Here is a 15718-nt window from a genome sequence, read left to right as displayed (position 1 = left end):
GAGGAGGAATAAAGGGAGCTTCAGCAAAGGGAAGGCGTGCCAGGCAGCCCAAATTTGCATTGCTCATTTCAGGGAAATGGGAGTGGATGAGAAATAGTCCAAATGGGCAATCCCTATCCACTTCACTTCTCCCCACATTAAAAAATGCACCAAAATAGTATATTCTAAGAATACATACGACATGCAAAAAGTAGTCACAAGAGTACAGCAGTGCTATCTGTCAATCCCTATGCACAATTAAAAAAATTACAAATAAACTGCACATAGAATATAAATAATGTAATACTCTAGGAAGTCATATTCCAATACCTAAACCGGATATAAAATAGGGGTTTTCCCTATCATGGCTGTTTAAGGTTCCCCCCTCCTCCTAGGTCTCTTCTTTTCTTTTCTCTCTTCTCATTTTCTAACTTTGTTTCCTGGTTCTTTTTTCATTTTCTCATTCCTTCTAGTTTGTCTCCTCCTATCTCGAGCCACTCTCCCTCACCAGTCTCTCAGATATCCTTCACTTCCCCTCTATTTCCCAACCTTTCACTTCCCTGCTGTTTCTCCTATTCACCCCTCTGAGTCCTCCATCTCGCCTTTGCTGGGTCTCACCATCTCACTCTCCCCATCCTCCAGCCTCCTTGCTTGGACTCTCCCCAACCTTTCAGCTCTCCATCTCCTTTTCTCTAGCTCCCAACTCCCCCCACTCCCTCCGGTACTGAGTATTCCATCTGGCTCTCCCCCAACACAATTTCCAGCCTTCCATTCCCCCTCTCCCTGCTCCTGTTCTCTCCCCCCCCCATCTTCAGCCCACTATCACTCCTGTTTGTTATCCCCCGACCCCAATCCCTCTTCTCCCTTCTTAGCTCTTTCCATCTCGCACCACTCCATGTTCCCAGTTTTGCGCTCTCTCCTATGGCAGCTGGGGGAGCAGAAGCAATTAAAGCCTCATAAGCACAGGAGCAGTGGAACTTGGGAAAGGCAGCAAGCACACAGGGGACAATGAAATCATTTTGCTTCTTATCGCCAAAGGTTGTCTCCCCCCCCCCCCCCCCCTTTTCCTCCTAATCCATGCCTAACCAGGAAGCACATGCAATAGGAAGAGAGGAGGCGAAGGCAGAAAGCGCAATGCTTTCACTGACCCCTGTGCTGCCTGTTCCCCCTGGTTTAGTTCTGCCGATTGGCTGCCTCTCCTATTCCTTTCATGCTAGTGTTGGTCGTTTTGCCTGCTCCCCAGCTGTTGAAAGACTGGGAGATGCCACAGGTGATTCCGGAGATAGGAGGATGCGCTGATCAGTGCTGGCAATGGATCACCGAGAACAACAAGGCTGGCTCTTCCTGTGCATGGGCAGTTAGCTGTCCCCTGAAGTTAGTGCCTCTCTCATATGGCAGTGGTACGCTGGCTATGTACTCCCTGATTCTTAATACCCTCAGGGGTAGGAACTTGATCAAAAAATCTACTTTCGCTCCCATCCATGTCCAAGTCTTACATCCAAGTTTTGTAATAATCTAAACTATTGCCAGAGATGCTCCCCCAAACAATTCACATATAAAATGCCTTCACAGCCCTGGAAACAGAAGACACTCCAGAAATCACATCTGCAGTGGTGTCAGAGATGAAGAGAGAGACACCCACTGAACACAAAACCCCAAAAGCATTATCAAAAGATCCCAAAACAGAAAACTCCTTCTGTTGGGGAACTCTGATTAAGACTGGTAATGTGGGGGCAACTTTCAAGGGACACAAAAAGGTTAAATGTCTTCTGGGATCTTCTGCTACCAGGAGTAAGTCAAATTCTTAGTACTACCAGCAGCGGCGGATTCACGATGTCGGACTGGCCTGGTATTCGCCGCCCAGGCCGGCCCAGGACACATCACGTGGTCTGCCGAGCGCAGCTCTGTCATGGCCACGCACGGCAGACCACGTGACTGGAGCGATCGGCCCACCGGGGGATGCCCGATCCCCCCGATAGGCCAATCCGCCCCTGACTACCAGAGAAAAAAGGATTCTGATGTTGATGTTATAATCCACTTGTGGAAACGGAGTTGGTTTAGTGAAGCAGGAGTTCCAGAATGTAAGGGATGGGCTTACGCACCTGGCAAAGACCACAGCATTTTCAGTAGTATTCCCTCGCCCTTACCATGAACAGGTAAGGATACCTCAAATAACAAGCTTCAATACGTGGCTCAAAATCTGGTGTAAAGAATGTGGTTTTCTATAACTGACCCTGAGCTAAACATGAAACAACACATCTCACAGAAAATAAAAGAAGGTTATGCAAAACTAATGATCCTAAGAAGACTAAAACCTCTATTAACGATTAACAATTTTCGCACAGTTCTACAAGCAATGATATTCGCTAGCACAGATTATTGTAACTCCCTGCTGTTAGGACTACCTCAATCTACAATTCGGCCTCTGCAAATATTGCAAAATTCTGCTGCCAGAGTTTTGACAGGCAAAAAAAAAGAGTGACCATATTACAGGAACACTTGCTGAACTCCACTGGCTTCCAATTGAACAAAGAATACAATATAAAGCACTTTGTATAATCCATAAACTAATCCACGATGATAAAGCCGACTGGCTTAACACGGCACTGCGCGTGCACGTACCACAAAGAAATCTGAGATCTGCAAATAAAGCTCTACTAGCTGTCCTCTCTGTCAAATCAGCACATTTCACGCAAGTAAGAGAAAGAGCACTGTCACTGGCTGGTCCCGTACTATGGAACACCATGCCACTCGAAATAAGACTACAGACAAATCTGAAATTATTCAAAACTAATCTGAAAACCTGGCTTTTTAAACAAGCATTTTATAAAGATAAAGAGAAGGAGAAAAATAGTTGATAGATAAGGATGCACCAAGCTAGAAGTTATTAGTAACCTACATAAGCATATTAATGTTAAAATCAAACTGTCTAATTTGTTCCTAACAATCAGGTTTAACTTACACACCTAGTTTATTATTTTAAATTGTTACCGTACTATGATGGCACATGAGTAATTTGTAATCTATACCACCCATATTTCTCTTTATCGTGCCCTTCTGTAAACCGTTGTGATGGTATTTAACTTAACGACGGTATAGAAAAAGTGTTAAATAAATAAATAAATATATTTGGGGGACTGGGGCCGTATTTTGAGCAATAAAAGGCTATCTTGTAGTGATGGCCTACATCCTTCTGCGAGAGGAAAAAGGATCCTAGGTGGGAAATTCAGATCATACATTGAGAGGGGTTTAAAGGGCTTGAAGTGGATGGTGCATGCAGACTGGTAGAATTGGGCTGTCACTCCTGACAAACAAATAAAGATTGTCCAATTAAACGTAGGAACAGGAATGAGGCTACATGAAGTTTAAGTAAGCCAAGGAGAAATAGCGTGAAAGCTATGAGCACAGATCTGCAAATTCCAGACCTACAAGCCCTTATGGTGACAGAAGACCTAGATACCATGGAAGCATGGTTCAAAGAGTCTTATGAATGGCATATGACCATAATCAGCTTAGGAAGGATAAGGGGAAGAGTTAGCTCTTTATTAGGGATGTGCATTTGTTGTTTCATTCGTTTTTGTAAAAATAAATCAAAGCAACTGAAATGTATGGGGTTTGGCAAAACGAGAAGGGACTTGGAAAGGGATGATAGTAATTTTATCTCCACCAGTATGGCCTAAAGACCACCAACTCAGGTGGAGAAACTGAAAAGAGATCTGGTCGAACACATCCAAAAGATGGGAATGAAGGAGGCGGTGGTGTTGGTGAGAGATTTGAACCTGCTGGATATGGAATGGATTACCTGTCTGTGGTTTAGAAGTAAAGAGATCATGGACGCCCCTCCAGGGGCTAGGCTCAGAGAAAAGATGACTGAACGCATGAGGGAAGGGAAGGTACTGGACCTGGTACTTATTAAAGGAGAAAGCATCTCTAATGTCTATGAAGATGCCCACTTGAGTACCAGTAATCAGATAAGCGTCTTGATGTAAGGGCCAAAGCTGAGAAGAGTCACACACAGCAAAGTCCTGGATTTCAAAAAAATACCTACCTTGATAATGTAATGTTTGGCCGGTCACGGGGTGGTCCTGCAACCGGCCGCACTCACCCCAGACGCCACCGACATTGCCGCATCGCACAGCAGCAGGAACACCACCATCACTCCTGCCTCTGGCTGTGCCATGCTGCTTCCTAAGGCTAGCACGTGTGCCCCAGCCCTCCTCTTAAAGGCCCTGCAGCAGGGAACAGGATTAGGTGCCTCCTGATAATATCCGGCCCCCTGGGCCATTTAGACCCAGTCATATCCCTGGATCTTTGCCTCAGCAACAGGTCCCCCTGCCTAGTCTGCAGTGCATGTTGCTATCCTTCATGCCTTGTTGTCCTGCTTGTCATGGCTTCTGCTGTGTCCCCCTTGCCGTGCTACTGCCTCGCCTTGTTTCTCATTTTGCCTCCTTGCCTTGCTCCTATCTCGTCTGCTTCTCTGTTGTCTTGCCCTGCCCATCCAACCTTGTCTTGGACCTCTGTGCCCGTTCATCCATGTTCTGTCTGTCTTGTTTGACTCTTGGATTCTGGCCTCTGCTATGGACCCAGACTCCTCCTTACACGCTGCCTGCAATGACCAGCTTGTACCTGGATCCTGTCTTCTCACTGCCAGCCTTGACCACTGCCCGTACCTGGACTCTCTTTGACCGCTCCTTAAGGGTCACTTGCCTAAGCCCTGCCATCCCTGGAACCTAAGGGCTCAACCTCCTGGGAACGGGGCAGGTTTATGTGAAGCTTCAGCTCCTGTCCCAGTAAGAGCGTGTCCGCCAGCTGTCGGTGTGGGCCTAGCGGACTGCGTCAACCACGCCACAGCCCAAGGGCTCACGTCCGTGCCAGGTAACAGGTGAAGTACCTTAAGGAAGTGCTGGCAAGGTGGAAACAAATGGGTGAAGTGGAAGAGCAGGGGGCTAAACTGAAAGGCGCTGTAGTAATGGAAAAAACAAAAGCAAAACAAAAAAGCGTTATGTCAGGAATGTAAATAAAGTGAGATGAAAAGAAAAATCGGTATGTTTCGCCAAAGAATTGAAAAAGCCAGGGCAAAAGGATAGAATTCAAAATGTTCAAAGGATCTCAAAAAGAACATCTGGTAAAGCTGAAAGAGAGGAGGAAAGAAATCAAGCCTGCAAAACAGCGTGAAAAGAAAAGATAGCTGAAGTGGCAAAGCAAAATGACAAGACTTTTTTCAGGTATCAGTGAAAAGAGGAAAGCCTCAGATGAATTTTTGAGAGGCGACAAGGAGCAATGTGTGAAGAGACAGGAAAACAAAAAAGCAGAAATGCTAAACACATACTCCTGTTCTGTATTCACTGAAAAAGGGTTTAGAGAAGGACCACGGCTAACTCTTGTCAAAGGTACATATGGGAGTGAGATAAACAAGACGCCTTTAATGGAAGTGCAAAGTGATCCCAACTAATGCTGGGTTCTGTATTAGAAGTCACCACTCAAGAAAAGGACCTCAAGAGTCCTTATGGACAACATATTAAAATCCTCAGCTAAATGTGTGGCAGCGGTCAAAAAAAGCAAGTCGAATGTTAGGAATGATCTGATAAGAAATGGCGGATAAAACGGAAAATATCATATCGCCTCTCTATCGAGCCATGGTGTGACCACACCTTGAGCGGGGTACAGTTCTGGTTGCCCCCATCTCAGGAAAGACAAAGCGGAACTAGAAACGTTGCAGAGGAGGTGACAAAAATGATGTCTCCCCCCATGAGCGGCTACACATGCCATGAAAACAACAATCAACAGATTTCAAACAAATCGTAGAAAGTACTTTTTTATTCAACATACAGTCAAACTGTGGATTCTGTTGCCAGGGGACGTGATCAAGGTGACTAGCGTAGCGGGGTTTGAAAAAGGTCTGGACAAGTTCCTGAAGGAAAAAGTCCATAACACACTATTAACCAAGCAGACTATGGAAATCCCGGGAGTGAGTAACAAGAAATAGAGCTATTTTTTGGGATCTGCAAGTACTTGTGACCCAGACTGTCCACTGTCGGGGACAGGATAATAGGCTCAACGGCATTTCATATGTTCTTTTGTTCTCTCTGGGATGGGGCCTAGTTATAACCTAAGCAACCAACATGTATCATCTAACACATAACATGATGTCAGAAGTTTGAAACTCAGGCGAGTCTGACAGCCTCAGAGCCAGTTTCCAGCCCATTTGTGGGCTCCCTCAATGCATCTCAATGGCGAAGCTCCTCCCTCCTACAGGCCTCAACTTTGCTGATCCAGCATCGTGGCCTGACTGGTGCCAGATGTTTGCCTGGTAAAGAATGGCAACCGATCTGCAAGCCAAAGACAAGATAGTACAAGTGTGCACACTCATTTAAACTATGGAGCCCAAAGCTGAGCACATCTCTGGAGTCATTTGTCTTCCAGGCAGAGGGAGACAGGAACAGGTAGGAAAAGGTCCAGAGAAAAGTACAAGGAATACTTTATCCCCAAGTGCAATGTAATTTATGAGAGGGTTAGGTTCCAGCAGTGATCTCAGCTCAAGGTGAACCAGTAGAAGCTTTCATTAGGCAGCTGTATGATCTGACTGAACAATGACTTTGGAGCAGTTAAAAAAAGACCAGATCCGGGGCAGGCTGGTGACTGGAATACAGGGCAAAGGTATGTCACTGACGCTGCAAATACAGAAAGGCGCAACGCTGTCCACAGCCAGAGAGATAACTAGGCACTCTGAACTGGTTAAAGCACAGAACCAGGCTCCAAGTACACAAAGGAGTATTGTATGGCAAAAGGAAGCCTCAGAGAAGGAAGGTAACCAGAGCAAGCTGCAATGCCAAGCAAGCACCCAGAGGTGGAAGAGGTGGTGGTGGTCACCTGTCTACCAATAGATGCCCAGCCTTAGGCAGAAGATGCACTAATGCCAGAAAGTTAGCCATTTTGCAGCAGTGTGCTGCACTAAACCAATGACTGAAGTATTTTATTTAGTTGTTTAAAAATATTTATTTCATGTTTAAAATCAAAATCTCCAAGCAAGAAGCAAATCCTAAAAAGGAGCACATATACAAACAGCAGTACATCACACGTATATAATCTCTAACTATACAAATCAACCTTTACCAAAGCAAATTAAAACCCGCGGCATAAAACAGTATTAAGATAAACCACCCAAAAAACAAATTTAGCAAAGAAAAAACATTAAAAAAACATTTTTAAAAGCCCTAAGTAATCACATAGGAAATCAAGGAAACCTGGTTTCTAAGCTCTCTAACATGAGAAATAGCCAATGACACGCTGACTATCAGGAGCCAACATGGTACAAGACTCCGCAAATTGCAGGGAAGCCAGTAAAATTCAAATTAGATTCTGGTGCAGATACCTTTACAACTGCAACTGCTTATGAATGACTTTATAGGAAACCTCTGAAGCCAGTTAACATGACTCTGATGAGCCCTGGGGGTGTGGTAGCCACAAAGAGATCAATCAGTTCATAGAATGACCTTGACACCCATGACAGATCCAGGGAATATTCCTTAGTGGTGGTGGATTCTGCAGGTGAAAATCTACTGAATAGAAGAGCAGAGATGGCAATGGGACTTATTCACAGAGTCAAGGTCATAAGTAGCTTTAGTGAGATGGGACTCTTAAAGGAGAGGTCAGTCAAAATGTGGAGCAGAAGCTTTCAGCATAGCGACCTCCCTCTTCCCACCCGTCATATTCAAATACCACAACTACCAAAAGAGACTGTTCTATTCGTTCCATTCAGAACCAATCAAAAATGGCCTCATTTGTTGCTTTGTTTCAAACGAATGCACATCCCTATAAGATATCCGGACATTAATCAGTTTTTACAGTATCTGGCTTAAAGTGACATTGACTATATCCAGACAAAGTTATCCAGCTAATTTCAGGACTGATGTCTGGCTAAGCAGAATTAACCGGGTAACTTGAGCAGCTGAAGTTAAACCACGCTGAGGGAATGCTGCCAAGGTTTCTTCACTTTATCTAGCTAAATTTTGTGCCTACAATGATTTGTATGGACAAAATCAGCTGGGGTCGGGTTGGTGAGTGGGAAATGAAACAGCAAGATTTCTCTAGCTAACCTCCAAAATTAGCCAGACAAACCTTTTAAATATCAACCTCTATGTTACTATGTTAACAGATAAAGCAAAGGATATAATATCTCTCCTTTTAACAGGACTTATAGGGTAATTCATCAAAGTGTGTTATGGCGTTAATGTGATAACACATTAACGCCATACGCATGCGATAATATGATTATCGCTTGGTGCGAATGCAAATTTTTAAAAAGGGCAGGATTCATTAAAATGAGAGACAATATCACACCATGCGTTATGGTATCACACAGTTTTAACGCTGGAAATAACTACACCTTTTTTCCTGGCGTTAATCTGTGCAATATGCCCTAAGGCAATTTGCATTGAGAGAGAGAGAGTCCATCAAGCTAGGGTGAGAGAACATTACAGAAGTATCATCTTTGTAATACTTTCCTCACTCCAAATTACATCAAATCTTCACCGAGGTGTACTGTGCAGTTCGTACGTCTCACTCTGCATGTAAAACTGGCCCCTAAACCCCTAAACCCCCACCAAAACCTCACCTCGAGCTATTAGCTGGCCCTCCTATAGGCATATAAATAGCTGAATACTATGCAGGCCTTATAAATAGGTTCATTCTCTCTCTCTCTCTCTCTCTCTCTCTCTCTCTCTCTCTACAAAAGTGAAAATGTTAAGAACATTTTTTGCTTGCAAGGCACCAATAACGCAAGCAAATTAATTTTCTTAAAATAAAAAATTACCATTATCACTTGTTTTGTTTTCTAAAATCTATATTTACTGATGTGTGCTTATACATTTCCAGAAAATTCATATATTTTAAATCAGAAAAGGTATTTTTGTAACAGAATAGCAAGCATTTTGAGGCAGGCTGAACAGGGGTGCGTCGATAAAACTTTTTTTTTTGTTTCATTACGTTTTATTTCTTTTTAAAATGTTTTGTTAAATGCATACTATTTTGATAGTGATGATAACTTTAAAACGAGCACACAAACAAACACATACACAGGAATTTTTAAATCAACAGTACAAGTGTGTACGCACTGTTTAAAAAACACCTAGCGCATACATGTGCTCCTAATTTTAAGTGGTTACCTGAGCAAACATTATCTGCATATCTTCCTTAGGAATTTTTGGCTTTAACGCGCATAGCTAAGCAGATTTTCAAAAATGCGCATGTGAGGGAAATAGCCAGTTTGCCAATTAGTCCACCAGTTTGCCCAGTCTATCTCAAGGTCAGCCAGACTCCTCTAGTTCTTCAGCCTGCATTCCACCCAGACCCCTCACCTTTAGTCGTTTTAAGCCTAAAATAAATTTTCTTTAGACTTACACCTTATCAAGAACAGAAGTAAATAAGCTCGGGTAACAGGCCGGCATGAACTGTGGGCATGGGTTTTAAAATCCATATCTTCATGCATAAATGTAGGCCCCATCCTGGAATACCCCTGACACACCCTAACTCTGCCCCTTTTTCTGCATGAATTGGGCCATTTTAAATAATGAGTTGCTCACTCTTGGCCCAGATACTTGCGTATATGGCCCTTTTAACGTGAGGAACTCTTAAAATATATCCCTTGATATGCAGTACTTTCAATTTAACATGCACTATTTCAGTTAGTGTACACTATTTGAGTTGCAATAGTGTGCACTAACTCAAACAGTGTGCATTAATTCAAAATAGTACACACTAAAAAAATTTAAAAAAATAAAAATTGTTAATTTTTTTTAGCATTTTAGTTTAAAAATGATATGAAATTAATTTAAATAAGCAATGTCTTTAAAAATGAAAGCACATCCCTAAGGCTAAATAGGTCTTTGTGATCGTCTGCTGTTACTGTGAGGTCCATATTCAAAGGGGTCTGTCTGGCTAATTTGGACGTAGCTGGACAAACTTTGGGGTTTTGAAATTTGAGTTGTTAGGATAAGTTTTTACCTAGCTAACTTAGGGCCTCATTTTCTAAAGTATCGCATGCCTGCAATACTTTAGGTAATGAGGGCCGGGGGGGCCGAAACGGGGGGCAGTCCTGTGCTAGCCGGCAGCGATTGCACCACCACGGTGCGATCGCTGCCGGTTTCGCACCCAATAGCGCCACCATAGAAGGTGTAGCTATTGGGCGCGAAGTCGGACGCGAAAAGGCCCTTACGCGTCTTCCCGGAGTCGGCCCCGGTGATGCCCCGACTCCTCCTCTTCCGGGGCCGACTCCGCCCCCATCTTGGTATTGTTATGACTATGGCTGCTATGCAGCCGCCTCACCACCAGAGGTCCCCCACGAGCATGCTCTCCTGGCTGGCCCAGTCTGCCCTCCTTGTCTACTCTATGTTTGTGACTTCCTTTATAACCCTGTCTAGCATATCCCTCGGTGCTTCGGCATGCTGTTACGAATGGGCACTGGTCAGGTGTAGTGAACACCACCTGAAGTAGTGACTCAGGGAGGAGAGAAACAGGAGTTGGTAATAGAGTCTCTGATACGGGCTGGTGCAGGCAGGAATGTGTGGATATCGTCTGGAACTAGTGAAACTGAGGGTTATGCAGAGGATGCCTGTGGTGGTGGGAGCTGGCTGGAGAGAGTCTGATACAGGCTGGAGGAATCTACTACAATGTGCGTGGAGGTAAGAGTGAGCTTGAAACACAGGAACAATTTGTAAATAATTGATATAGTTATCCAGTTACTGTCTGCTATATCTTCCTCTTCCCAGTTCCGGCACCCCTGTTCATTGTAATTTTTGTCTTCTCTATAGCATGTTAATAGTTAAGTTACGACCCCTGTTATTTGTAAACTGACATGATATGATATGTATCATGAATGCTGGTATAAAAAAAAAGCACTAAATAAATAAATAAATAAATAAAATGGAGGTATGTGTGAAAGTGAAAGCAGATAAGGGTGATCAGAATACTGGAACTGGGTGCTGGTAAGGATGGACACAGGATAGAGTGCAGGTAAGGGTGATACTGACTGTAGGTATGAGTGATAGGACTAATGGAACCCGGGGAAACAAGACTGACAAAGACTAGACAGACTAACCCAAACAATACTAACACTAAACATAAAACACACAAGCCCGAAGGCAGCAAGGCAGGAGCCCGAAGGCAACAGAGCAAGGCAGAAGCCCATAGGCAACAGAGCAAGACAGAAGCCCATAGGCAGCAGAGCAAGGCAGAAGGGAGGCTAGAGCAGGGAGCCCAAACGAGCTTGATGCCGAAGCACCGAGGGATATGCTAGGCAGGGTTATAAAGGAAGTCACAAAACATAGAGTAGACAAGGAGGGCAGACTGGGCCAGCCAGGACAGCATGCTCATGGGGGACCTCTGGTGGTGAGGCAGCTGCGTAGCAGCCATAGTCGTAACAGGTATCGCACGCGATAAGGGACTTTTCGCGTGCGAAATGTCCCTTATCGCGTGCGATCCGTCTGGTAAATGACCCCCTCAGGGCCTTCATTTACTGTAGACACAGAATGGGAGAAAAACCTTAGTAAATCAGGCCCTTAGTCAGATAACTTAGGGGTGGTCTTGGAGCGTTCCGGAATGGAGCAAAGTTAGCTGGATTAGCCAGATAATGTTGATAAGCTGCAGACCATAGCAGCCTGAGAAGTCTTCTTGTCCTTCTCCTACCCCCCTTGATTTTGAAAATAACACATGAGCTCTGGGCCCCTCTCCCCCAAATTCCCACCTTCCCTATCTACTCACAACCCCTAACCACAACCCTCCCATCCCATCTGGAACCACTTAAAACCCTCAAGGCCTCTAGGAATGTACCACACCATGGCACCATGGAGGAATGTACCACACCATGGCACCATGGCACCATGGAGGACTGGGTAGGGGTTGTGAGTGCTATGGCTTGCAACTTAATTTGAATACTTTTGGGGGGCTTGTGGGAGGGCCGCTATCAGGTGCTATGCCAGACATAATTTTTACTGATTTTGTGAGGTGGGTTGGGGGAAATCAGGTCTGCTGGCCCAGGAGAGATTTTTTTTTTTTTTTTGTACTTAAACCAGTAATGCTCTGAATACAGCCAATCAAGATTAAAGTTATCTGAGTACCCAGATAACATTAAACCTAACTGGTAATATTCAAACATAGCCAGGGCCAGTGTTTCCATTAGGCGAACTATGCAGTTGTCTAGAGCACCAAACCTTGAAAGCGTCAAAAATTGTGGACGGAGACTCAGTGATACCAGTGGAGCCCATGCACCAATGGCTGAAGAGCACAGGAGCGTAAAGGGGGTTTGTGTTTGTGAAGACTGATGGTTGCCCAGGGTCCCCCATATCCTTGCACTGGCCCTGAATATAGCCAGTTAGGTTTACAAGTTATCTGAGTATCATTACCCGGATAACTTTAGCCGAGCATAATCAGCGGGAGACTTATCCCACTGAATATCTGTGACAAGTTATCCTGCTTACTTTAGCCAGATAACTTGTTTACTTACTGAATATGGCCCTTGATATTTTGGTTTTGGTTAAGCACAGGCAAGCACTAAGCAGAGTATGCACAGTTACTCTGTGCCGCAGAATAATCACGAAGAAATGAAGGGAAGAGGGCTAAGAACTGATAGAATGAGGGAAGTATCAAAACCTTCAGGGAAAATACTAAAATATAGCCTGCTTGGCATTTGTTCTATAGCTTTCAAAAGGTTTCCACTAGTTTAAAAATATGATTGATTTCCTAGCTGATTTCTTCAGTATCAACACCCAAATTCACAGTGGAAAAAAACAAAACAAAAGACCTCTTTCGCTTTTGTCTGTGGTCTACAAGTTTTGCATATTTTCTACATGATTTCCTGAAGAAATGAGTCTCAAGGATCTGCAGTTTCCTCAGTTCTCTTCAGAAATCTCAGGTCATGCCATTAAAATAAGATATCATTTTTTTTCACTGATCTCCATTTAAAAAAAAAAAAGAAAAGAAAAGAAAATGGAAGTTCATAAATTCATGGGTATTTATGGGCTTTAAAATAATACTATGCCCTAAAAATCCATACTGGCTGCACAAGTTGCATATCACACCATTCCTGCACGAGGGGACGTACTCTTAGAACTCCTTCAGGGCTAAGTCATCTGCACAGAGAAGAGTTGGGAGCTCAGGAACAGAGCAAACAGCTTACAATTAAGACTTTTTTTTTGCTTGCAGGATTTTGCATTTTATAATTGACTTTTAAACTAACATTTTAAGAAAGGACTGGTCTGTTTCTTAAAACAAAGGCAGGTACTGGGAAGCTGCAGAAGGGTACTCACGTGCATCTCTGCGTCGCCCCCAATGATCTTGCTCTTCTTGACGTATTCTGCTACAGCCCCACGCAGCAGTAGGTCGAAGGCTTCCACGCATGGTGCGACACCTTTGGAAGAAGTACATTTACTGATCTTCAGTGGATGCATCTGTGATTCACAATGCTATATATACTGTGAGGGTCTGCTATGTGTTCTAAACCTCTCATGTACTGGATTATACTGCAATACAAAAAAGCCAAGCCCGGCAATGGAAGCCTCTGTCTACAGACTATCCTTCAAAAAAAAAACAGTCTAATGACAATTTATTAATAGAACAAACTGCTGAACTAGTTTGTGGGCTATCAGACTATCTGTGCATGATGATAAATACATGTGGGAGCCCATAGTCTTAGGATAAATTCTCATGCTAAACTGCACAAGAAAAAATGTGTTCAGAACTTTGACACAATGTCATTTAATTAACTGAAAGTGTCAGAGATCTATTTATAAGTGTACACTTTTGTGTGTATCAAATACATATTCAGCCTTTCAAATATTGATGAAAAAAGTTCTGTAATTTACTTATAATAATAATATTTAACACTGTCCAAATAACCAACCCTGCACAAAATTCACACGCTCACAAGGTTTCTGTCCCAAGAAGAGCATCAGAAGATAAATAACTGGCTCAAGGTTACACTGTAAGTAGTAGGTGGAGCAGAGGTCCTCAGGTTTACAAACGACTTTACGCTCTGCTTCTACTGATTCTGTTAGTTTTCCCTTTTATGGGTACAGCTGAACACAAGAATCCCACCATTTCTCGATTTGGCCCTTCCCCACACACATGCTAGAACAGGATTTGGGACCCCTGGCATGCAGGGTCATTTGGGCTTGGCACGTGTGAGCCAAGCTGCTGGCTGTAACTGCGAGAGCTGGGCCCATATTGGCTGCCAGATGCAGGAAAGGGTAGAGGGTGCACAAGGAGGCAGCGGGGGGTGGGGGGGGGGGGTTGGAGAGACAAGGCTGCATAAGGAGTTATGGGATGGAGGAGGCTGCAGAGGGGTGGAGAGAGAGGAAACTGAAAAGAAAAGGGTGATGGAGCATCTAGGGGTTCAGTGCAGGAGGGAGCAAGCTGTGGGCAAGCAGATCTTTCTCCCCTAGCACTTGCTAGCCACTTGTTTTCCCCTCCACTTGCCAGACATACCGGAATATCTACTTCCAATATTTATTTATTTTTTATGCCAACTTTCGTGAAAGATGTGGGAATGCCAGTCTCTCCCCACCCCTCCCCCATTTGCCTGGCACTCTAATATCTTAGAAGTAGATCTTTCAGGAGGTGGGGAGGCTCTCTGTCTAAAATGTTTGCTGACTCCTGTGCCTAATGTTAACACCATAGAGAGAAACCATCTTCTATTACCTAGTTAAACAGTACTACCACATGTATACAGTGCTATACAGATGCAGTTAAGACAAAAATCTGCACGCCATCGAATTTAAAACCTAGTCAAAACAAAGATAAAATAAGAAGCTTAAGGAAATTTATTTCAGAAAACATGGTTAAGATCAACAAGGCTATAAATAGGAAGAGTCAGGATTTAAGATTTCAAAGCACCTGCAGGACCCTATGGATATGAAAAGACAAGTACAATACTGTCCTACTGCACAGCTACATTAGCAAGCATGACTCACTCACTAATCATAGCAATAGAACTGTACTGCTACTAACATTAATTTCTGAAGTGTACAAACCAATACAGAGTTTCCTAACCTTTTCAAGCCCAAGGTACACCTACATTAACGAACATTTTGTATGGCATACCTGTCCCCACGGAGCAGGCAGTGAAGACATAGAAAGGACTCCATTTTTTTTTTATTTTACATTTAGCTCATGCCTTGTTATTGGTAATTTAAGGTGAGTTGCTTTCAGATACAATAAGTATTTTCCTGTCCCTAAAGGACTTAAAATCTAAGTGCCTCATTTTCTAAGGATTTTTTTTTTGTTCCCATTTTGTTTCAATGGAAAAAATGCTTAGTAAATCAGGCCCTTAGATTATACCTGAGCCAATGGAGGATGAAGTGACTTGCCCCATGTCACAAGGACAATCAGCAGGATTTGAATCCTGGCCTTCGTGGTTCTCAGCCTACTCTTATAATGAAAAGAAGAGCTAGGAAAGTACTGAAAATCTCTCAAGTCTCTCTTCCAAAATAAAAAAAAAATTCATCACAATGGAACAATTCCCTCTATATACAAGTGAAGGAGAAGAAAGAAGTTAGTAAGATGCTGGCAGTTATCTTGGCTGCCAGAACTCCTTCATTGCTACTGCTCCCAACACTTAAACAGGCTGATGCAATATAGTGTGCTCAGCCAAGCACACGGTTTACATGCGCTTGGAAGCATCCAAAACCTCTCATGCAATAAGGGGATTAGCGCGTCCAAAATGTGCGTCCAAACCAGCGCATGGCTA

General features: G+C 43.6%; 1 protein-coding gene across 1 annotated transcript in view; it reads right to left on the bottom strand.

Moving 5' to 3' along the window:
• Positions 1 to 15718, bottom strand: part of CAP2 (cyclase associated actin cytoskeleton regulatory protein 2) — a 317746-nt gene that overhangs the window by 230529 nt on the left and 71499 nt on the right. Inside the window, exon 3 of the mRNA XM_029590710.1 lies at positions 13281 to 13381. Within this exon, the coding sequence (XP_029446570.1) occupies positions 13281 to 13381 (101 nt within the window). The remainder of the gene's footprint in view (positions 1 to 13280; positions 13382 to 15718) is intronic.

This window comes from Rhinatrema bivittatum, chromosome 2 (assembly GCF_901001135.1).
Source record: "Rhinatrema bivittatum chromosome 2, aRhiBiv1.1, whole genome shotgun sequence".
NCBI lineage: Eukaryota > Metazoa > Chordata > Amphibia > Gymnophiona > Rhinatrematidae > Rhinatrema > Rhinatrema bivittatum.
Note: the sequence above shows the minus strand (reverse complement) of the source record. Positions and strands in the feature narration are given on the sequence as shown.